This window comes from Gopherus evgoodei, chromosome 6 (assembly GCF_007399415.2).
Source record: "Gopherus evgoodei ecotype Sinaloan lineage chromosome 6, rGopEvg1_v1.p, whole genome shotgun sequence".
NCBI classification, from domain to species: Eukaryota; Metazoa; Chordata; order Testudines; family Testudinidae; genus Gopherus; species Gopherus evgoodei.
Window position 1 is genome coordinate 131,595,961 of NC_044327.1, and position 23,207 is coordinate 131,619,167.

At 46.9% G+C, this 23,207-nt stretch overlaps 2 protein-coding genes across 5 annotated transcripts in view; one reads left to right on the top strand and one right to left on the bottom strand.

The window, feature by feature from the left end:
• Positions 1-3,443: 3,443 nt before the first annotated feature.
• UBAP2 (ubiquitin associated protein 2) overlaps positions 3,444-23,207 on the bottom strand; it is a 145,986-nt gene continuing 126,222 nt past the window's right edge. For all 4 annotated transcript variants that reach the window (XM_030565760.1, XM_030565759.1, XM_030565758.1 and 1 more), the window contains 7 exons: positions 12,361-12,439; positions 11,013-11,227; positions 9,754-9,853; positions 9,561-9,668; positions 8,184-8,251; positions 6,567-6,758; positions 3,444-4,323 (listed from right to left, as the gene is read on the bottom strand). In XM_030565760.1, the coding sequence (XP_030421620.1) occupies positions 4,228-4,323; positions 6,567-6,758; positions 8,184-8,251; positions 9,561-9,668; positions 9,754-9,853; positions 11,013-11,227; positions 12,361-12,439 (858 nt within the window). In that variant the 3' untranslated portion in view covers positions 3,444-4,227. The remainder of the gene's footprint in view (positions 4,324-6,566; positions 6,759-8,183; positions 8,252-9,560; positions 9,669-9,753; positions 9,854-11,012; positions 11,228-12,360; positions 12,440-23,207) is intronic.
• LOC115653075 (interferon beta-like) lies at positions 13,457-18,560 on the top strand. Its single transcript, XM_030565762.1, has one exon. It carries the CDS (start codon positions 17,552-17,554, stop codon positions 18,113-18,115), a length of 564 nt encoding a protein of 187 aa, XP_030421622.1. The 5' UTR covers positions 13,457-17,551; the 3' UTR covers positions 18,116-18,560.

A 23,207-nucleotide genomic window follows, 5' to 3' on the forward strand; every position in this document is an offset into this window, starting at 1 on the left:
CTTAAGTGTCGCACCTTTACAAATTCTTCTGGACCCTAGTCTTACGGTGACAGGATGATTTGGAAAATGTTAATCCCAAATCTGGCCAAGTTTCTGAATACTGACAAGAGCTCAAGTGCTAGAATGTGGGTAAATAAGCTCATTGTTGCATTTAATGCTTGTAGTCTCACCTAGCAGAAGGCCCCTGAATAACCATTATTGAAATACACTTCCTGACATGGCTCAGTGGTGATGCTCCAACGAGCCTGCTGAATGATGGGGGAAGCTGGCTGCCTCGGGACAGAGAGGGACAAGTCCCTGGAAAGCAGCTGGCCAGGCCCCCAGCTGTGGGGATATTAAACAAGAGAAATCACTGTGTAGGCAGCAAGGGTGGTGCACAACAGCATTGATCCTGCCCTTAGAGGAAGGGAGCTTATTTCTGCACCAGTGCAAGCTGCCCCAGGGCCTATTACTCCTCCAGCTGGAGCTTAAAGAGTATTGCAGGAGGACCAGGGCTGCAGCTTTGAAGAAGATACAGCTCTCCAGCTCACAAGGAACTGAGAAAGAGGCAGCTGTGCAGGCAGTCGATGCAGAACTGGTAAAGGATGGCAGGTGAGTGCTACTTTCAGGAATGGACTGCAGGGCCTCAACCCACCCATCTCACTTCCATATTCTCCAGAGCTCAGGGGACTAGCCCTGGCCAAAGCCTGTGCTGCAAAGACATAGAAGGGAGGATAACAAGGCAGCTCCGTGCTACAGGTGCCGCTAGTGCTTTTCAGTATTAATGTGAAGGGCTAACAAGCAGCAGCAGGCTCCAGCTCAGCTGTGAAGGTGTCTACACTGCAGCTGAACACCTTGTGAACCTGAGCTGGGTGCCATTGGCCAGCTGTGGGTTTTCACTGGCAGTGTAGACAGCCCATGCTGAATCCCAGCTCTAGGACCCAGCAAACATCTACAATTAAATAACCCCTTAGCTTGAGTGTCCAATTGTAGTGTAGTTTTTCATGGTATGTCTAGCTGTAGCAATTAGTAGCTGAGAGTTATACACTGTGAGATGCCTATCCACACGGCTGGCAAAGCTGGTCTCTGCAGATCCAGCTAATCAATGACCAAGCCCATCTTAATGCCAGCTAACTCTAAAATCTGAGCTGGAATTGCCAAGGAAGTAGATTAGAAGCACCTCATGCTTCTGACAAGGGAAGGCTTGACCCTTCATGGTAGAAGCTGGTCCATGCATAGCCCCACTTCAAAAATCTGTTAAACCATACTGAGTCACCTATTCCTGCTTGGTTGGGAGTAGACTCAAAACTGTTCTTTCCAGCACCTGCCTACAGTTTGCTGACCAAACAAATACCCTCAGAGACCTCTCCTCACTCACTGGGCCTAGGTTCCCTACTCTTCAATGATTCTGTACCATTAATAGCCCTGGGAGAGCAAACCTGGTCTCTCTGAGTAAGCTTCCTGCAGCCACACTTAGTAATGGGTGAAACTTACCCATATCTAGAGGGTCTAGTGCTTGTAAATGGTGCTTAGAGCACAGGCTGGCCTACAGAGTTGTTGTGCACCTCCCTTAGAGGCCTAAGAACCCCACTTCACTTAGGTCACATACATCATGAGGAAAAAATCACATACTTCAAAATCTTGTCCAAGGCCTCAAAGTTCAGAGACAATATTGCATCTCTTGCTGTAACTCTCCTTCACTCTTCCCCCAGCAATAAATAAATGGGATGTTCCTAGTGCTTCCCAGTCTCTAGGTATTCTATTAAAAGTCCAGAAAATTTCCTACCCCCCAAGACCTATTTCTGCTTCATACTGGAAACAGATGCAGAAGAGCTTAACCAGGCAGCCTGAAGGAACAGCAGTTTTCAGGCTTGAGTAGCCTTTGAAGTTTGGACCCCAAAATTGTTTAAAATATTCCTATTTTCCCTATAGGAGATTCATTACTTCTTTCTTAGCCTGAGGCACCTGACAAGAAAACTGGCCTGTTGCTTTCTCCCAGGGAAGCACTAAAGGTGTCCTACAAAGGAACTTGATAACTGGGTGGTTCTGTGCTGCCCTGAATTCCAACAGGAGCAGCTCTCAGAGGGCAAAATGCTGTTGCACTAAGTAGTCCTGCACTCTAGCAGTACATAAATCACAGAGATGATCCTATTGAAGCCAGCATGAAAACCCCAAGCCAAAGTGTCATTCCTCAGTTACACATGGGGCCCTAGGAACTCCCTAAACCCAGCTGTAAGCAGAACACACTCAATAGTGGTCATCAGTGGCTTTAAAGGTACAGGCAAAGGCGGCCCACTTTGGACCACCTGGGGGGCTTTGCAGCTTAACCTTGCCAGGACATTTGGCTGACCGCCATTTTCCAAGATAAGATAACCTGCTGCCATTTTCAGTAGGTAGGTAAGTCTTCTATATTCATTGCTTACTCTGGCCATATTCAGTTTATGGCAAGCTTGCGTTTTAGGAGTTAGGCAAGTCTCTGCGTAGAACTACAGCCCGCAGAGGCTGCTCTGATACGAGCTGAAGGCAACATTAAGATCTGCATTAGACTCTGGGGCAGAGGAAACTGCTCTTCCACACCCTAGGATGGGAGAAAGATGTCAGTACTGATCCCCACTCTGAAAGGAGCCAGTCACCTTTCTGGTGACTTCACCTCTCCCTTCATTTCCCTGAAACTTCAGCCCCACTGTCCTTTTTTCTTTCTTTAAAAAGAGCATTGGAAGGCAGTTCCTCTCTATCCTTCCTTACCCGTCTTCAGTACATGCAGACTGGGCTAGAGGTATCACTGCATGTGGTGGCACCTGAAGCCACTTTTGCATTTGTCCCTCTGATTAAAGGAAGATTGATCCCTGGACGCTGTTTTTTAAAACCCAACAGCTGTATCAACACCACTACATTTCTGGGGGAGTAGAATGCTAAGGAGAGAACCAGCCTGATGGCCATCTACTGCATGGGGCTGCAGGGTAATAGGCTCCAGCCAGCTAAACAGTTCCAGGATGAGGTGCATAGATCTCACCATGCCCCCTCCAAACTCCCTTTACACCCACTAGGCTCAACTAGCAGGGATCCAGCTTGCTACTCAATTCGAAACAGGCAGTTGGAAGGCACAGACACCCCTTTCTCCCAAAACCCCTCAGCCATGCTGATGGTCTCATCCCACTGTCTGCAGAAGAGGGAATGGGAAGGGGTTTAGAAAGCAGCTGCTCCTTGAGTTTTTGTGAATGGAGACAGCAAACACCAGTTATACGCTCAGATCTTTATTATTAGGTGGAGTAAGGGCTAAAAAGAAATGAAACTTCTAAAACATTCACCACACTGGTGCAGGACAGGAAGGACCAAGAGCTTCCTCCATCAGTCTTAAAAAAAATTAAAAAAAAAAAAAAAAATGGGGCAGGGTAATGAAGTTTCCATCCATTAGCTCTGGGTATCCCGGGCAGGGGCAGCTTGGGGCACGAAGAAGAACAAGAGAGAGCTTATATTTTTATTTAAGAAACCGCTACATAAGTTTTGCCTCTAATGATGCAAAGGAGGTTCCAGGACACACTGACTGAGCCATCCAACGTCTCTTGCTAGAGAAACAAAAAACCCTGTCAATTTTTTATTTATTTATTTAAAAATTGTGAAATAAAAAGATGCTGCTGCAGCTCGTGGCCATGGTAACAAAACTGTCCACAAGACAGTGTCTTCCACACCAGCAGCGGTGGGGGGAGATGGGGACAAAAGGAGGGAGAGGGCCCACAAAACAGTTTAAAAAAGTAACGGCTACATCTGAAAGGAAAAAATCAAACCAACAGGAGACAGAACCTCTGATTTGTCTTTTGGGCCAGGCCTTCTCATCTGCCTGAATTAAGAACTGCGTTAAATAAATGGGCTCCTTCTTCAACAGAAATGGCACAGTTTGTCTTTTGACAGATTATAAAGCCCTTAGAGCTTAACAAAAACAAAAACAAAGGAAGATGCTCTGGTGCAGAATGGAAGTGAATAATTAATTCTCCCTACAAAGAAAATAAAACAGGCTGCAAAGATGCAGAAACCACATTTAGGCTCTATTACATTTACAAATACATACATAAATATATTACATACAACAGCAACTCAAAGAGGGAGCAGGTGAGCACCACAGAAGGATGGCTGGCTGCAGTTCTCCCCGCACAGACGTTTGGCTGAGCAGTTACTTTTTCTCCTAATAGTTCCAGGAATGGGCATCAACTTTTTCTTCTTTCAGTCTCCCCCTGCCTCCTTGTTTCGGTTTTAGTTTGTCCAGTATGGAGAAGTGCCATAGGCGGTTTTGGTAGCCTGAGACTTTTGCTGCATGGTGCTTGGCTGATTGCGCTGGCCAGATCCACCCTGGAAAGAAATGAAAAGGGAGCACATGTTCAGATCAGAAGCCATCATGGCTGGTTCCCTAATCCTGAAGCCTCAGGGAGCACACTGCATTTATTAGCTTGGAGCAGTGAAAGACCTGCCTGCCCCATCCATCCTCTCAGCAGCCCTGGGAATGGCCTTTGAAAGCAGCAAGGTCTTATGTTACAGCAGGGAAATGGTGTCCCTTGGCCCCCCCAGTGGAGGAAGAGTTGAGTATTCCAGCATCACACTGCCCCAGGCCTCAACAAAATCCATCAACAGTGAAAGCAGATCCCATCGGGAACACATGGCAGAAGTGCTGAGTAAGCTCATTTCCACAAGGCTTGCCCCATCTGGGGCAAGGCAGCCAGCCGCCTCACTGCCTCTTTTCAGCCAGAAAACGTTCTTGCCTGCCACAGCTGCTGCAAGGACATGGCTGAAGTGATTTGCTGGGAGCCATCATCTATTGCATGGAAGAGATACCTTGAAACTGCACACTGAGGGCATGGCCAGTACCCAGCTTTCTACAGCTCCAGAGAGTCAAAGCATCTGGATGCTCTGAGAATCATTTTGCCACAACCTTTACAACAACCCGAACCCCAAAAGGAGGAGTCAACTCTGGATGACCGTCATTCTGGCTGTGTCACGTGATGTAACTGGCCTTGAGGCCATCCCATATCTGCTTGGAAAACACCAATCTCCACTAGCACTGGCCTTCAGCAGTCAGGAAGAACATGAGGGCAGGGGACTGGACTCGACCTCTTGAGGTCCCTTCCAGTCTGAGAGTCCATGCATCTATGTGCCCAGAGCACAGGTCGTGGTGTCAAGTTCTCTTAGCACCTCAACATGCATTACAGGCGGACACTCAAGCTGAGATGCTGCAGCATTTGTCCTCTGCTGCCACGATACTGTCCTGCCTCCTAGAACGCAGACAACCCATCCCCAGTCTAGGTGACTTTCAGCACAGAACTACTAGCTGTTTCCTCAGAAGACGAGGAACTCGACTTAGCCGAGTAGAACTGGATTAACCAAGCTGTCCACGATCTGAAACAAGTCAGTTGACTGAGAGTGAGTGGAGCAGAGACACCTTTCCCTCTCTGCCTCCTGACCACTCACAATAAAAGTTCTTTTTAAAAATCTTTGATGCAGTCAGCTTGACTTCCCCAGCTGACACCCAAGCGACCTCCTCTCTTGCTGATCATCTGTTAACCAAGATAACCTAGGAGGACAAATCTAAGGCTTGGGACACTTCGGGTCACTATGGTGATGGTAGGGGGTGAAAGACTTATTAAAGCCTACCTAATCATTGACAGAGTAGCCTGTCAAAGGAACAGAGCCTCCTTCCCTCAGTGCCCTCTGGGAACGCTCCAGTTCCATGAGTCTCTTGGGGCAGAGGAACAAAACACATTCCCCACCCTAAAAAGAAAGGTGTACCCCAAACTCAAACAGCAGGAGGCAATGATTGGCCCATGATCCAGGAAAATCATCCAAGTGGCTGACCCCAATGCCAGCCAACTCTAGATCAAGAATGTGACCAGCTGCATGACCTGAGCTAAGTCCATGATTTCTCTGGCTAATAAGCCACACTGCGGAAAACGAATTAGAAGAGGCATGTAAAAACATGGAGAGTGAAGGAAAATGGCCAGAACCTGGATGGGCAAGGAGGTTCCCCCAGGGAGGGCTGGGACACCAGGGTGCACAGGTGTAAGATATCAGACACATCCAGGGACAGGGGAAATATTTTGTTATGTTCAGACACAAAGCAAACTCTGCATATTTTTCAAGAGACATTACCAGATGAAGGGTAATGAATGCAAAACCACCAGAGATACTAGGGAAGCTGGCGAGAAGGCTTATTTTGCTGCTAGCTGTATTTCTTTTATTGTTACAGAACAATTAAGATGGTTGTAAACATCTCCGTGACCTGCCCAGGAAAGGAAAGTAGCAGTCTCTGCTGGCTGCTAGAGCTGCCCGCCTCTGCGCTGAGATTGTGTGCACCGAGGGGGAAAACTGCCACAAAGCCACGTTAGCCTCTTGGGTAGGGTAGGGAAGATGCTGTTCTCAAGGCTACATGGCAGTTTAGTCTGTATTAGCTCGCGAGGTACTTTGCCAGTGGGCAGAACCAAAAGGAACAGGACTGAGTATCTGTGATGAGTGGGATCAGTTTGGACACGCTCTCTGGCTGATGGTCATCTAGTTACTTTGAGGAGCAGCCTCAGAAAGGCACCAGGGATTGACAGACTCACCTGCCCATCTTGTTGAAGGTGGTGATGCAGCATCTGGGAATGAGGCTGCTGATGTGCAGGCAGGATATGCAGGAACGGGGCTGGAGCATAACCTGGGGCAGCACCAGGGTTCAGTGGCCCAGTGGATCCAAGAGCAGATGGCAGGCTGAAAGGAGGCGGTGTGCCAGCATGGAATCCCTGCTTGTCAAACGTCTGCATTGAGGCAACAGGGAAGCAGTTAGACATTTTCCTCAGCACCCTTTGGGTGACCGAACAAGGGCAAGAGTTGCCTGAACAAAGAAAACTAACTCTTTACCAATCCAGATCCAATACACATCAGCACTTTAGCTAGATATTTAAAATCAAGTGTTCCCTTTCCTCTTAAAGGCACACTGCTGTGCTGCCTGGACTGAATCGGCTGACTTGGCTATCAATTGCTCATTGCGATTTCACTTTCTCTGATCTGTCTACTTGGTTAGTCCTTAGACTGCAAGCTCCTCAGAGCAGAAGCCATTCTTAAGTGTTTAGAAAGTCCCTAGTACAATGTGAGTATGACCACAAACAAGCAGTAATTGCCCATGACCCAAGATTAAATGATCCATTGACAGACTCTAAATTGTGCCTGTTGTTAACAGTAGAAGATGGCCTCTTGGCTTCCCCATAGGCAGGAAATTCATGCACATTCTATACAATGCAGCAGACCAGCAAAAAAAACCAACTAGTTCTTAGCAATCAATTTGCTCATGACAAAGTCAGGAAATATTTAAGCCAGTCAGGGCTGCTCAGTAAAAATGGCAGAAGAGGTCACAGCAGGAGTTTTGCTTCAAGTCCCCAACCCCTCATGTCTGGTGCTAAGCAGCAGACTTTAGACCCAGGTGCCTTTGTTCAGAGAGTGTACAGCCCCGCTCATCAGAAATGCAGGAGCAGATCCCGGGTAGACAGCAATACCTATATGGATCCCCACCCTAATGCCCTTACAAAAGGGCACAGAGATTCCACACTCCAGAGTGGAATCAGGAATTAGTATTTAACCCCATGCATTCCACAGCTTCTCAAAGGGAGACTAGCTGCACCACAAACAGCCACAAGACAACGGCACTGGGTGGAAGACACAGTGATCTGGTATCAATGCGCACACAGCCCAAAAGGAACAGAGGAAGTCAATGGCCATAATTATAGATTTGTCTTTGTCCACACAGTCCAGCCTCTCTCGAGATGATGCTATGGCCCTGTGTTAGGACAATGCAGCCCTAAAACATTTGGGATACTGCATTTTAAAAGCATCTCAGGACTCAACAGAAGTTAGGCAATAATGTGGGAATCTTTGCTTCCACATTAACAGCCTGTGTCATGAGTCAGCATGGCAAGAGCAGGCTAAGGATGGAGAAGAGCAGTGGTGTCAAATGAGACACTTGGAAGTCCTCTTTAAATCAAGTGGAGTGAATGCTGGAGAAAGGCCAGAGTCTGGGATTACCCCATGGAATGGGGCTGAGAAATCACCAGCGGCCAAGAGGCTCTCTGAGAGGACAAGTCCTGCTGAAATGACACTGGCCAGTGATCTGACCACCTTACCCTGGGGCACAGGAGGGAGGAGGGCATGTTCATGCTTCTCAGAAAGAATGGGCCATAGCTCCTCACCTGAGTCTTGTTATAGACTGAGCCACTGATATCAGGCACACCTGTGTTACTTGAGGTCACAGAAACACCTGGAAAACAAAAAGCCGCTGACAACGCAAGAGCCAAAGGCAACCCAACCTGAATCTTCCTTTTCCTTGCTCCTGGGATCCCCATTATGTTCATTGGCTGTTGTCTGCATCCTCTGTCACCCCTCCACTATATCAAATGAGGCTACTCCTGGCTGGGGTGTGCCCTTCCCTCCCATACCATCCCAGGCCCTCTACAATTCCCCACATTAGGAGTCAAAAGAAAGTGCAAAGGCCTATTTCCTGAGCTCCCTTTATAAATCAGGCGTGAGACCACTATCCTAAGGCACTTAACATTTATTTAGATCAAGAGAAGTCAATGTTCCCCTCAAATTAAGGAGCTCATTAAAAGACGCTGTGTGGTTCCCTGGTCCACAGTGGCTGAACCAGCTAGCGTGGCAGGATCAGAACCAAGCAGGAGACTGATCACCAGCTGGGAGATGGCCGTTCGTTCCCAGTCTGAACTAGAATCATGGCTCCCACCTTGAGCCGTTTCACTTATGCAAGAAACAAAGATCAAAGTCTCTAGCCGATGAATGAAAGGATTGGGCTGGCTGGGTTTCCACTGCTCTCAGATATGTGAACAACAAGACTGAGGATATAGGTACTGAGCAGCTGGGCTGAGGAAGATTTTTCTGGCCAGTATTTATGTAAGTCAGGGTTGGATTAGTTGGTGCCAAGGGGTCACTGTACATTTCTCAAGTGGTCCCACTAGCATCTGCAGAGTTTAAGCTTTCATATAAAACAAAACAAATCAATGTTCTAGCCCTTATGGTATGCAAAGAAAGCATTCTAGGTATGAATGGATGCTATCAGTGACTGAGTCTCCAGAGAGCCTGGAACACTAACTCAGAGCTGTGACTTGCCCCCTTCACCTCAAAGGGTGTTGATTCTCGAGCCTAATCATGAATGTAAATAACATTCATGATTTAACTGGTAACTATTTCTGCAAAGAGACAGCTGCTCTGGGATCAGGGAGCTGGCGTCGGCAAAGTGCCACTATCCCTCCACCAAAACTGAACATTAGCTTCCAGCTGGCAGAGGTAACGGTTTGCTGTTTCTTCTCTGTGTAACTGAGGAAAGCTGGACTTCAGCCACTCAGCTCCTTACACAAAATTCAGCCATTGGCTTAGAAGGAACGTTTGGAACATTAAAAGCATTTTGAACATGAGAGATGGAGAAACAGCTTTGGACTCACCCCATTTGAGAGCTGGTCGTCATGCTGACCTGACACTGGGAATACTAGGAGTTTGCCCAGCAAGATCCCTGATCTGAAGTGCTTATGTGCACCTCAGATCCCTTTATTTGTTACCTTTCCCAGGTCCAGTGCCAGCAGATTTGTTTTGTGCTTGAGATGACCCACTGTAGCCTCCTTTGCTGTAGTCTCCAGCTGCCGTTCCCTGCGTTAAGTCATCATAACCTGCCAGTGTGGACAAGACATGGGGCTACAGTGAGTCTGAGGACATTGAACGGCACAGATGCACAGTCTGCTGGAGTAACCTTACCTGCTCCATAACCATGTTGTCCATAACCACTTGGCTGCTGAAACGGGGTGGAAGCGGTGTTCAAACTGACGCCATGCTGCTTGGCTGAGGCTGGAGGTACCTGGAGGCAAAAGGCATGCTCAGATAGAAAACAGCATAAAAGCCAGTTTCCACTGCCATCTAGTGGGGAAGCTCATCCCATGGCTCCGCTGGCCTCACTGTGCTGCATCTCCCAGCTGTGAAACAGAGGCCTTTAAAGTGTCAGGAGATCCTTGATTCCTTTTGCAGTACCTCAGAGCACTGAGATCTAGTGCTCTGAGCATGGGGCTGGGAGCCATGAGTTCTACTCCAGCTTCCAACCCTGACTGCTGTACAGCCTTGTGAAAGTGACAGCTTCTCTGCCTCAGTTTACCCCTCTTGTAAAATGAGGACAGTATCTTCCAAGCTTAGATACAAGATTACCTATCAATTACAGAGCAAAGTTATCTTCACCCCAAGAAACGTGCCTGTTTTATACATTTATAAAAACAACAGTGAACAATGAATTCCCTCAAGAGTCTGGAGATCGCAAACCAGAGTCACCCAAACACACCGGTGAGATTACAGCCCCATAACTCAGGGAGCCTAGTATTTATTTTGTATAATAAAAAAGTACAAAGCCTGGATCCAAGCCTTGTACAGACACTGTCTGCACTTATCCCTCTACCACCTTCTCCTCCCAGGGAACCTCTTGCCTCCCAGTCACCCCACTGGTGTCCCAAAGCCTCTTCCCGCTAACTGATTTCTCCAGCCTCTCCCACGCCACTGACTCAGCTTCTGCCTCCCTCTCCAACAGCCATCATGGGCTGCTATAATACAGTTGGGCTCAAATTTGTAATTCCTGGATGAACCATCACCTCCTCCCCTGCTCTCCCCCCACAACCCCAAACAGTTTTTGACTCTGATCAACATTCTCTGCTGTATCTCTATACCACTCACCATTGCCTACATAAAGTTAGAATATTACAGTCCTGGCCCTTTAAAGTTCCTCCAGTCCTGCACGGACAATATCATTTTACATGGAAGCCACAGAGCGGATGACAAACTTGGATGTCAAGCTTTAACGTTGCTTGCCAAGTTGCCATACAAGAGAAGAAGTTCCACATGTAAGCTGAGCCTTATTTCACCAGAAATGCCTTGCAGGACAGGGGGAGCTTTAAAGGGCCAGGACTGCACTAGGCAAAGCTCGAGAAGCACAAAGAGGGCAGCTAATGGGGTAAGGTTTGGTTCCCATGACTTACAAACATGGTGGGCCCATACTGGAATGCACTGGGTACTCCTGGCACGCCGGCATAATATGGTAACCCCGTGTAGCTGTATCCTGGGGGCAACGTAGGGTTTAGGAAGGGCTGCTGAGTGGTGTGGTGAGTCTGCGTCTGATTCTGCTGTGGCTGAGCCAGGGTGGTAGCGGGAGCAGGGGAGGCAGAATCCCCGCGGCCAAATTTTGTCACATCACCTGCAAGAAAAGCCATCAACTGTTTCAGAAAGGTTGTTTCTCATCCTTGGCTTTCTCAGCTCTCCAGCATTGGCAAAAACTGTCAAGGGCCGGGCTTGTGATACAGTCAAGAGGGTGAGAGCATGGACTGAGAGTCAGGACTCCTGGGTTCCATTCCAGCAACTCACTGCATGACCCTGGCCAAGAGAGAACTCTCTGTGCCTCCGTTATCCCACTGACAAAATGGAGATAACAATACTTCTGGGTGGCCAAACCAAACAGTTCATTGGGTTCAACTACCAGTCTCCCAGAAGTTAACCTGGCTAGCAACATCGCCTGGGCTAAAGGAATTAAGGCCTTTGACAAAAACATGCAAGTCACTGCAAGGTCTCTATTTGCCACGCATGACCGGTTAGATCTCTGGTTCTTCACAGCACCAAGGCCAGGAAAGCCAGGCTTGCATCTGAGGCCAACTAATTAAAAATGTAGGAAGGGAAATTTAATTATTAGCCCAGAAGAGGCCTTCTAGTAGCGCCAGGCAATCCGAACAAGAAACCTAACCACACTTGTGTCCTGGGGACAGCCTTCAAGGTAGCGCGATCATCAATTTCTAGGGGGGTGGAGGCAGAGATCCTGCAGGTGCCACCACAATACAAACAGTAACAATGGAATGGAATGAAGTCAGAGAGGCATTTAGAGAAGTCTGAAAGGGTCTAACCAAGAGTAACAGATTGACACTGACCAAAGGAGGCTGAATGCCAAGAAGAAGAGTTATAGGCTGCAGATACTTTCCCAGTAGCAAAAGTTCTATTAGTTGAGTCATCTAAACCCAGACACAGTGCCATAAGGAACAACCTTGTATTGACTTTGGGATGGACTACAATTTGGAAGTTAAATCCCTCTTTCGTATGCTAGGACTCATGTATGGAGTAGATATTAGCTGAATATTCCTGTTAATATCTTAAGGAAATCAATTGTCAGAAGCTGAAATGTGGCCACTTACAATTCCTGCTTGTCTGACTAGTTTGGACTGGCTGGCTAAGCTGCCTGTAGAGAGAAGGCCTGGATTGCTCCTTTGGCCACAGCAGCATGCCCTATGTTCAGAAACCAATGCTTCTATTCAACCATCATCCTCATCTTGACTTAGTACTGACCTGAGTATGGGTTGTTAGCAAGGCTCCCATCTCTGCCTGTCAAGGTTGCAGGAGCAGGGAATGTAATTCCATAATAATCCTGAAAAAGACAATATTTATTAATACTCAAATGCATAACAGAGCCAGCCTGTTTTATGAATGCTGCCTTATGTGCACGCAAAGATTCACAAAAGCAGAAGATTCCCAACAACACTGGGACAGGGTGAATGGGTTTATTTTTCCCTCCTGCCAAACGTGCAGGGAAGCATGGACAGAAACTTATCCAGGCAGGCTGTAGCAGAGCTGAAGATTTGGAGTGGCAGCCCTGGAAATCCCCAGCTCTACATAATGCCTGTTTAACACATTTAATGATTTCTCCTTAAAAACCATTCCTCAGCTGGTGACCAGTGTTCCAGCTCTGTAACACAAGCACTGCTGTAGAAACCCCAGACGTTAACTAAGAAATAGTGCAAACATATATTAAAATGACCAGTGAGGGAGTTGCTAAAGGGGCACAATCAGAGTGTTACCATCCTAGATGGAGAATATAAGAACGTAAGAATGGGCCCTACTGGGTCAGGACCAAAGGCCCATCTAGCCCAGTATGCTGTCTGCCAACAGTGGCCAATGCCAGGTGCCCCAGAAGGAATGAACAGAACAGGTAATCATCAAGTGATCCATCCCCCCAGCTTCTAGCAAACGGAGGCTAGGGACACCATTCCTGCACATCCTGGCTAATAGCCACTGATGGACCTATCTTCCATGAATTTATCTTGTTCTTTTTTAATCCTGTTATAGTCTTGGCCATCACAACATCCTCTGGCAAAGAGTTCCATAGGATGACTGTGCGCTGTGTGAAGAAATACTTCCTTTTGTTTGTTTTAAACCTGCTGCCTATTAATTTCATTTGGTGACCCCTAGTTCTTGTGTTATGAGAAGGAGTAAACAACACTTCCTTATCTACTTTCTCTATACCAGTCATGATTTCATAGACCTCAGTCATATCGCCCCTCTTAGCCATCTCTTTTCCAAACTGAAAAGTCGCAGTCCTATTAATCTCTCCTCATACGGACGCGGTTCTATACCCCAAATAATTTTTGTTGCCCTTTTCTGAACCTTTTCCAATTCCAATATACCTTTTTTGAGATGTTTCAATGATTCCTATTACAGTAGCACCTAAAGGGTCAAGACCCCGCTGCGCTAGGTGCTGCAGACTCAGAATAGAAGCTGACCCCTGTCCAAGACAGTTTATAATCTAAAGACAGGACCCACAAGCAGAAAGACACACAAGAAGCACTGTGTAAATTACAATTTTTCCCAACTCTCTGCCCCTCCATAACAACCCCACCAGCAGTCCCAGTCCAGGTTTCTCGGCCAACCTGCACGCTCAGCATCCACCCAAAAAGCCCTACCCCTACCCCACTGTGCTGCGTTCCCACGGAAAGACATTAACTTTAGTCTGGGGAAAGGAAAAAGTTTGACAGCTGCTTCCATCTCCCCCATCCTACCTACAAGATGCCTATGCATATGTAACCGAAAACTCCACTCGGCTGTTTTGCTCTCAGACGTCATGCCTCCTGGTCCTCCTCACCCCCAAGCCTGCCCTTCAGTTTTACAGCTTGACTGGGCCCTTCTTGCCACTGAATATATTTGCTTCAGATTATTCCCACACACACCCCGAGATCGTCCTCAATATATTAGCTTGCACTTTCCATGCTGGGAAAGGATTTTTCTCCACATTTCTCATCTCTGCGTCCCTTCGGATCACACACATCTGTCCTCACTTGAGCTCCCATCACCTCCTAATTTTGTATCATTTGCGACTGTCATGAACATGCTCTCCACATCCTCTTCTCCATCTCTGAGGAACTCTCAATAAGACAGAATTTAATAGACGCCTACAGTATCAAGTGGACACCTTCCTGCAATTTGATCCATTGCTATTTATCATTATCCTCCACTTACCAATCTTCCAGCTAGTTTGTAAGCACATGGGACAGTGTCATTTCCAAGCCAATATGAATTAACTGTAATGAGACCACCAAATCCTCTGCTAAAATCCCAACATATTATGTCAAATTAAAGTGATATTTACCCTGACTGTCTCTCTCCAAGAGAAACAACAGAAAACCGTTTCAAGTGAAACCTGAAGGTGCTAGGTCAGAACTTACATTCCATATATTCCTTGGGGTCAGTCACCTTTCTAGATGAGGTGTACAACAAATACACACTCACACCTGTATAAGAACAATTCTGTGAAATCAGGTTGGGAAGGATGTTAAATCCCATTGTCTTTCACACCAATTAAAGAAATCCAGATTTCTCCTCCCTCCTCCTGCCCCCCCGACTAGCCCCATAAAAAAGTTACAGGAGAAACAGCACAAAATATCCCACGAGGAAAGTGAGAATTGTTTACAAAGCAAATCCACGTTCACCCACATGTGAGTATGAGGGGGGCATGTGTTTTTGTTCTTAAAAACAGTTCAGGCATTATGTTCTTGGCCCCCACAAAATGTGGGGTTGATGTGCCATGATGAGAGCCAAGTCCCCGCTGTCACAAAGCAGATGCTACAGGTCTGATATCAAGGTTACATAAAGGGCTCAAACACAGACATGGGGCAGCAATGCAGTTATGCAAGAAGACAGAGCAATTAGTAAGTCAATAATGGAGCAATGCTACCTAATCTGGGAAAGGCTGGCCTGATGCTATATCAGTGACTATTAAAGCAATCACAATAAACATATTCCAATGGCATCTGACTCCACCAATCCCACAAGATATTGTAGAGAAACCTTTGTATGCATACTGGAGAGATGTAGGTGGGTGTGGAGAAGGGGCACACACAGAGCTGGTGGGAGCACGTCTATGTCTAGACGTCGTGCTCCAAAACCGTAGAAATGGTTAAGAAAGTCAGGGGCACAGAATTGCTTGCTTCCCCTCTGCTAGTCCTGCTGGCCCTAAAGTTTACCATCATGTCTATTATCCCAGAGAGTTGTACCAAGGTGGAACTCCAGAGAGGAACCCTTCCCCTCACCCTAGGCTTGGCAGGAGTTTGTTATGCTAATGCTCACAGATGAAGAAAGACAGGTATATAGTTTGTTCCTTTTTCTAATCTAGACATTTAATTGAATGACTCACACAAAAGCAAAACCTAAGCCACACTAAAACATTTACTCTAATATAATGCATTGTAGTCTTCTTGGGTTGCAATTACTGCAGAGATCTGTGATTTATCCACGGTCTCACTGTGTAAGAACCATTTGACCAAGTGAGGGCTGGGGACTGTCTCCCTCAGTTGCTCCCATTATGTCTACTTTACAAATGTGCTCTTTAAAAGAACATTAGTACAGAAGCTTAAACCCCATCCATTCTAATACAAATTCTTATTTGTTTCCAATATGCTTATTTAAGAAAAGAATTTAAAAAATCATTTACTTTTCATCATCTATGATGATCACTTTTCCCCTTCCCAAGTTTCTACACTGAGCCCTCAATTTCACGTTTTTTTCAGCCAGTTTCACTTTCCAGATCTCATGTACTATCACACTGCAGCAAAGCTTGGGCTGGAAATGCCACACAGGGAAAGTTTTAAATCCCCATGAAACAATTTGTTTGGAATTAGTTTTTAAGGTGGTAAATGCAGCAGAACCCCGTTTATCAGATCATACTGGGACCGGGGCCAGATTGGATCATCAAAAATTCCAATAATCCAGAGAATGGGAAAGTGCTATGCTGCATTGCCATCTAGTGGCCACAGGAGAGATCTCCTGCTTCTGGACCTGTATGTGCTGCTGTTTGGTTAATACGGAGAGCCAAATAATGAAGGGTCAGATAAATGGGGTTCCACTGTATTCAATATATTTTATAAAGATAAGGACGGTGAGATAATATATCTTTTATTGGACCAACTTCTGTTGGTGAAAGAAGCAGCTTATACTGTGTAAGCTCAAACCTTCTTTCTCTCATCAAGACAAGTTGGACCTGACCTACCTTCTCCTCTACTATCCTGGGACCGATATAGCTACAATAACACTACATATAATATATTTTATAAGACATTTAAAAAGAAAGCCTACAATTTAGAGCCTGAAAACCTGACAGTGGTCCTTTAGCTACAAAGTAAATCTCCCTCAACCTATCTTGAATATTATATCTTCATACTGTGTTCTACCAGCCTACTATTTAAAACATATTTCAGTGTAAAAGTAGGAATTTACAGAGGTAGAATGTAACAGCCTCATTCAGAATTTGGCCAAAAAACAAAAGGATATCACTTCAATCCTTTGCAGATGTTACTTCAGGATTTGTAATAACGTCAAATGATCAACACGCTGGTTTTGCAGCTCATCTGAAAGGCAGCATTGCCAACAGTACAATGACCCTGTGACACTATTATACACTCAGACACTGGTTGCAACAGAGACTTAAAGGGAAGCGCACCACCAACGGTGGATCTATAGGTCCAGATTGGGCCCCCCAGCAAGCACAGAGACACGGTCCCCACACTTTCCACAAGATTAATAATTACATTCATTCCACCAAGTGGCCTCCTCCAAGCAAGGTCTTCTAATACCTAGGGATGAACCTGACACCTACTGAATCACCAACAGCACTCCTACAGAGCGCTCAGATCTCTTCAAAGATCTGGAATTCAAACACCAGTCCCAGGTAGGCTACAGTCATATGTCTGTCACCTGCCTGAAAGAATTCAGATTCTTATTAAAAGAACAAAACTACAGAAAATCCTTGGGGTTCAGGATCAAAAATAATTGGGGTTCCACAGTCAAAGAGAACAGACTCATTCAGATCTGAGCGATTCAGCACCTTAGGCTATAGAACTATGATTAAGAACCTTAGTGCCTGAGCTGTTTAAATATTTCAGAGTGTAGTTTAGCAGTCAGTACATGCTGCATAGAGCACACAAAGGTCAGAGATCAAACACCCAGGGTCTCTAATAATGCCGCACAGAGAGGAGATGTTTAACATCCTCTGAGGGAAAGCATGGACATTGGTATGGAAGTGTCAGAAGACACTTGAGTCACCAGTTGGAAAGTGAAAATGAACACAGGGAAATTTTAGAGAACCAGAAAATGATTAAAGGAAAAACATCCCACCAAATAAATTCAGGGACATGGAAGGCATGCACAGTAGACCGCAGATATCTAACAAGCTACAAGTACTTTGGCACAAGCCGTGTGAAACGTTATCATCATGGCTACTAAGTCTCAAGGATGCCTGTGGCAGATGTGTCTGGTACTGCTGTTCTCCGCTGGAGTCATGTCACTGGACTGTAACCTGCTTCATCGCCAGCAAAGCAAATTTAACTGGTACAGTCTACAACTGCTGCAAAACATGGGTGGGAAGTTTCCTTTGGAGTGTCTGGGGGACAAGACAGCCTTCCACTTTCCTGAGAAGGTTCTGAAGCCCAAATTTCGACAACATGCCACGATGGCCGTCCATGAAATTCTACAGCAGCTCTTTGGCATCTTCAGCAGGAACCTGACCCAAACTGGCTGGAAAAGAAGAAACGTGGAGAGGTTCCTAAATGGGCTCGCTCTGCAGACCAAGCGCCTTGAGACATGCCTACCTACAAAGGCCGGGGCCAACATTCTGAGACTGAAGAAATACTTCCAGAGGATCCAAGATTTTCTTAAGGAGAAGAAATACAGCACTTGTGCCTGGGAGACTGTCAGAAAGGAAGGGCAGAGCTGTTTTCAATACATTGACAAGCTCACAGTTAGGATGAAAAAGCAGGCGACAAACATTTTACTATGAACATTTGAGAATTTGGGTGTGAAGCAGTGAACTGGGAGCAGGAACCATCTGACCTCAAGCTTAAACTCTAATATGGACTTTGTGACCCTTTTCAATGGGGGAAAAAGCTACAGAACTATATGAATGTACTTAATGTACTGTGTACGACGTCTCATCCAAAAGCTAAGAAATATTTTAGAGGCCAAACACAGGTGGAGGGGGAAAATATTTTGCAATTGTTATTTATTTTCTTTGTGCATTGTCAAACTTATCCTGATTGTGGGAATGGAGACTGTCACATCTATATTTATATATTTAAAATAAAAGAATGACTAAAAAAATTGAGGAACTGGTTAGAATGAATGTATTCTGTTGCATATGCTCTTGTGAGCCTCACATAATGTTTATGAGTTGAATGTAACTTGTATTGGTCTAAGGCAGTGATATGCAGACCTCAGTGATTCAAGGAGCCAAATTAGTGATTAACATTACCCAAAAAAACTGCAGTAGTGTGAATTCACTGTTTCATTTACTTTATATATATATAAAAATAAAATTCTCACAGCCAAATGACTGACCAAGTATTATTTAATCAATCACAATTGCTTAACAATATTGTAAAAGCATACCGATTGGTTAATTAAATCACACTCTTTTACTATCATGTGCTACAAAGCTGCAGGAGACACATTAAAAAGAGCCACTTGCAGCTTGTGAGCCTCAGTCTGAGTATCACTGATCTAAGGAAAGACACAGAAGACAGACACAATAGGATCTGAACGGATATATCAGTTTTCAGGGAAAACAAAGGTAGGGCAGAATCATAATGGATGGAAACTGGAAGCAAAATCAGAGACTTCCTGGATATCACCATCCACAAGGGGTGGAAGATGTTTGAAAAATCAGGTCATGAGTCAAAAGAGGACAAGCATTGCCAGGGAATGCAACAAGGTGTTCTTCAGCTATGCTGAACATAAACATTTTACATTTTTGAAGACTCTTCCCATATTCAGACCAAGACAAGGAGGACACAAACAGAAGCCAAGATGCTATGGTTAGCTAGCCAATGGGTCCTATAGGAAAGGCTCTCGAGGTGCCTTTTCATGCTGGTTTGTTTTAGGGAATCCCCACCAGCAGAGATCAAGGGAAAGGAAAAAAAACCATTTCTCCATTTTTGCTAAGCCCCTGCTCTGGGACTTATATGCGCGCGCAATATGAATGAAGAGTGAATTCTCTGGTTTTCCTATCCATCACTGAAACATTTTAATATGTTAACCCTAGAATCAGAGACTATCAGGGTTGGAAGGGACCTCAGGAGGTCATCTGGTCCAACCCCCTGCTCAAAGCAGGACCAATCCCCAGACAGATTTTTGCCCCAGTTCCCTAAGTGGCCCCCTCAAGGATTGAACTCACAACCCTGGATTTAGCAGCCAATGCTCAAACCACTGAGTTATTCCACCGCACCCCACCCTTCCCCAGGGGAAAGAAATAAGTGTCCTTGTTTCTCTTTTCCATATTTAAAAACAGGTTTCATTCACCCATGAGATACACCAAGCTTTGTTTCCTGGCTTGTAGGACAGTTCAATCTAACAGAGAGCTTAGGCCTAGATGACAAGAAGGATGAATATGGTCTTAATGTTTGCCAACTCTTGGATGTTTGAAAGCTGGGCAAGTCAGGAAGCCACAAAACAACAGACAATGATTATTCAAAGCCGACCAGCACCTCCCAATTGCATGCGTTTTCCACGTACTACTAAAGAAAGCAAGTAATTGCCTTACAAGGCTTCACAGCTACTAAGGGCACAGACAAATACATTCGTGTCCATCCTTTGGTCTTCCCGTCAATGCCTGGTGATCCCAGCAAGAGGACTGTAGTCTCCTGGCAGTCTATTCCTCTCCCCACCTGTCTGCACGAGGAGCACCAAGCCCTCTTTGCCAGACACCCACTTCTTGGAATGGTTGCCGCAGAGTCTGGCTCAGGGCTGCTGGTTGTAAGGGGCTCAATACAAGGATAGCCAAACTGTCTTTCGTGCTTTCTCCCCAAGTCTGAAAACGTAATTCTAAGCCCTGAGTTATTTCACTGATGCCGTGATGCATCGGGCTTGATGCTAAAGATGTCACTACCCCCATGCATCACAACATCAGTGAAATAACTGGGAACTTAGAAAAGATGGTTACTCACCTTTGTAACTGTTGTTCTTCGAGATGTGTTGCTCATATCCATTCCAGGTAGGTGTACGCGCCGCGCGTGCACGTCTGCCGGAAACTTTTTACCCTAGCAACTCCAGTGGGCCGGCAGGTCGCCCCCTAGAGTGGCGCCACTATGGCACTAGATATATACCCCTGCCGGCTCGCCCGCTCCTCAGTTCCTTCTTGCCAGCTACTCCGACAGTGGGGAAGGAGGGAGGGTGTGGAATGGGCTTTTCTTCTTCGAGTGATTGCTCATATCCATTCCAGGTAGGTGATTCCCAAGCCTTACCTAGGCGGTGGGGTCGGAGTGAGAAGTCGCGGCCTGGAGCACTGCAGAACCAAAGGCCGCATCATCTCTGGACTGCTGGACCAGGATGTAATGGGAAGCGAATGTATGGACCGATGACCAGGTCGCCGCCCTACAGATCTCTTGTATTGGCACGCGGGCGAGGAAAGCCAGCGATGACGCCTGTGCTCTGGTGGAGTGAGCAGTCACCCGGCCCGTCGGAACTTGGGCCAGGTCGTAGCAGGTCCTGATGCAGGAGGTAACCCATGACGATAACCTTTGGGAGGAAATCGGCAGCCCCTTGACCCGGTCCGCTACTGCCACAAATAACTGGGGGGACTTGCGGAAGGGTTTAGTCCTGTCCATATAAAATGCTAGTGCCCGTTGGACATCTAGCGAGTGGAGCTGCTGCTCCCTGCGAGACGAATGGGGCTTGGGGAAGAAGACTGGGAGGAAAATCTCTTGGTTCACATGGAAAGCTGAGACCACCTTGGGAAGAAAGGCAGGGTGAGGCCTCAGCTGTACCTTGTCTCTATTGAAGACGGTATACGGTGGGTCCACCGTGAGGGCCCTCAGCTCTGACACTCGTCTAGCTGAGGTAATGGCCACAAGGAAGGCGGTCTTCCACGAGAGGTAGAGCAGGGAGCAAGTAGCTAATGGCTCGAATGGAGGGCCCATGAGCCGAGTCAGGACCAGGTTGAGGTCCCATGAAGGGGCCGGAGGGCGAATTTGTGGATAAAGCCGCTCCAGCCCCTTCAGGAATCTCGCCACCATAGGGTGAGAGAAGACAGAGCAGCCGTCCACTCCAGGATGAAACGCGGAGATGGCGGCTAGGTGGACTCGGAGGGACGACAATGCCAGACCCTGGGTCTTAAGGGACAAGATGTAGTCCAAAAGAGTGGTGACGGGAGTCTCCAGAGGGCGAAGAGCTTTCTCTGAACACCAGCAGGAGAAACGCTTCCACTTAGCAGTGTAAGTCGCTCTGGTGGAAGGCTTTCTGCTGCCCATGAGAACCTCGCGAACCGGGGTGGAACATCGCAACTAGGAGTCTGTCAACCACGCAGGAGCCATGCCGTAAGGTGCAGACACGGAAGGTCCGGGTGACAGAGCCTGCCGTGGTCCTGAGTGATCAGGTCCCGATGAAGGGGCAGGGTAACTGGGTTGGCTACTGAGAGATCCAGCAACATGGGGTACCAGTGCTGTCTGGCCCATGCTGGAGCTATGAGAATCACCCGGGCTCTGTCTCTGCGCACCTTGATGAGAACTTTGTGAATCAGCGGAATGGGCGGGAAAGCATAACACAGGTGGGCTGTCCATGGGATCAGGAATGCATCCGCTAGAGACCCTGGCTCCCGACCCTGGAAGGAGCAGAATGTTCGACACTTCCTGTTCACCCTGGACGCGAAGAGGTCCAACCGGGGACGACCCCACCTCTGGAAGAGTGAGAGGGCGACGTCCGGACGGAGGGACCACTCGTGCGAACGGAAGGATCTGCTCAGCCGATCCGCTAGGGTGTTCCGCACTCCCGGGAGATAGGAGGCGGACAGGTGAATCGAATGGGCTATGCAAAACTCCCAGAGACGTATTGCCTCGAGACAGAGTGGAGAGGACCTGGTGCTGCCCTGCTTGTTGATATAAAACATGGTCGTTGTGTTGTCGGTGAAGACCGCGACACAACGACCTTGAAGGAGATGGACAAACGCTTGAAAAGCAAGGCGGACCGCCCTCAACTCTCGTACGTTGATATGGAGGTTGATCTCTTGTGGTGTCCACAAGCCCTGAGTTCTCTGGGTGCCGCAGTGAGCCCCCCATCCCAGATCGGAGGCGTCCGTGGTCAGGGATGCCAAAGGTTGGGGCAGATGGAACGGGAGCCCCGCACAGACTACCGATTGGTCCAGCCACCAGCGAAGAGAGTCCAGCACCCTCTGAGGGACGGTGACGACCGTGTCCAACGACTGTCTGGCCGGCCGATACTGTGCAATGAGCCATGATTGAAGAAGTCTCATGCAGAGTCGGGCATATGCTGTTCATAGACTCATAGACTCTAGGACTGGAAGGGACCTCGAGAGGTCATCGAGTCCAGTCCCCTGCCCTCATGGCAGGACCAAATACTGTCTAGACCATCCCTGATAGACATTTATCTAACCTACTCTTAAATATCTCCAGCGATGGAGATTCCACAACTTCCCTAGGCAATCTATTCCAGTGTTTAACTACCCTGACAGTTAGGAACTTTTTCCTAATGTCCAACCTAAATCTCCCTTGCTGCAGTTTAAGCCCATTGCTTCTTGTTCTATCATTGGAGGCTAAGGTGAACAAGTTTTCTCCCTCCTCCTGATGACACCCTTTTAGATACCTGAAAACTGCTATCATGTCCCCTCTCAGTCTTCTCTTTTCCAAACTAAACAAACCCAATTCCTTCAGCCTTCCTTCATAGGTCATGTTCTCAAGACCTTTAATCATTCTTGTTGCTCTTCTCTGGACCCTCTCCAATTTCTCCACATCTTTCTTGAAATGCGGTGCCCAGAACTGGACACAATACTCCAGTTGAGGCCTAACCAGCGCAGAGTAAAGCGGAAGAATGACTTCTCGTGTCTTGTTTACAACACACCTGTTAATGCATCCCAGAATCACGTT